Source organism: Tupaia chinensis, unplaced genomic scaffold, assembly GCF_000334495.1.
Source record: "Tupaia chinensis unplaced genomic scaffold, TupChi_1.0 Scaffold140061_1, whole genome shotgun sequence".
Lineage (NCBI taxonomy): Eukaryota > Metazoa > Chordata > Mammalia > Scandentia > Tupaiidae > Tupaia > Tupaia belangeri.
Genome location: NW_006199940.1, coordinates 151,305 through 152,230, shown reverse-complemented (window position 1 = coordinate 152,230; position 926 = coordinate 151,305). Strand labels below are relative to the sequence as shown.

The window sequence follows — 926 nt, the reverse complement described above, 5'->3', positions numbered from 1 at the left end:
CCCACCCCACCCCACCGCCGGTGCTAAGCCTCTCTCCCCACAGTGACTTGCTGCAGAACCCGCTGCTGGTGCCGGTCAAGGTGCTGAAGGGGCACACGCTGACCCGAGACCTGGGAGTCCTGGACGTCACCTTCCACCCTACCCAGCCCTGGGTGTTCTCCTCGGGCGCAGATGGCACCATCTGCCTCTTCAGCTAGGCCTCCTGCTCGGGGCGGGGCGGGGCGGCCCCTCAATAGAACGCTGACCCCGCCAGCCGGCTCTGGCTCTGCCTCTGTGACTCCCTCGCGCAGCCAGGCCTGGGCCTGCACCCGCCCCAGTGCCACACCCTCCCTCCCAGCCTGTTCCTGCGGAAAGGCCGCACGTGACACTCCTGTGCCCCAGCAAGGAGCAGATGCTTTATTGGGAAGGGGGCGCAGCGGCCCCGCTCCTTTGGCCTCCAGTGCCTTCCGGGCTGGGGTGGGGTATGGTCCCTGGCAATGCCAGCCCGCGGGGGTCTCTGGGCAGGGTCTGCAGGAAGCCCCACGCGGGGCGGGTTCAGGCTCAGATCCAAACTGGTGCTGGGGTGGGGCGCCGTGGGGGCTGCTGGAAGCCTCAGGCCAGCTTGACCAGGCGGCCCAGGGTCTCTGCGGCCTTGGCCCGCACCAGCGGGGCCGGGTCCTTGAGCAGGAGCTGGAGCGCTGCGGACAGAGGGGGGCTGCTGGGGCCACGCGCCTGGGCTGTGACCTCCCTGCTCACCCTGGGCTGTGGGCCCACCGCCCCTCCACAGACAGACCTCTGCTGGGAGGGTTCAGGAGCCAACGGAAAGATAGTTTTTCCTTTTTTAGTGTTTTTTAAGCCCTTTTGGAACAGTTAAGAAGTTTCCGTGATTACTAGACACGATGAGGTCACCAGTGACAGGGGAAAAAAATTCGAAATCCAGGAAAATC

General features: G+C 65.4%; 1 protein-coding gene across 1 annotated transcript in view; it reads left to right on the top strand.

Moving 5' to 3' along the window:
- Positions 1 to 253, top strand: part of BOP1 (BOP1 ribosomal biogenesis factor) — a gene marked incomplete in the record, with an annotated part of 24,251 nt that extends 23,998 nt beyond the window's left edge. Inside the window, 1 exon segment of the mRNA XM_014593260.2 lies at positions 44 to 253. Coding sequence (XP_014448746.2) covers positions 44 to 197 — 154 coding nt within the window.
- Positions 254 to 926: the final 673 nt, after the last annotated feature.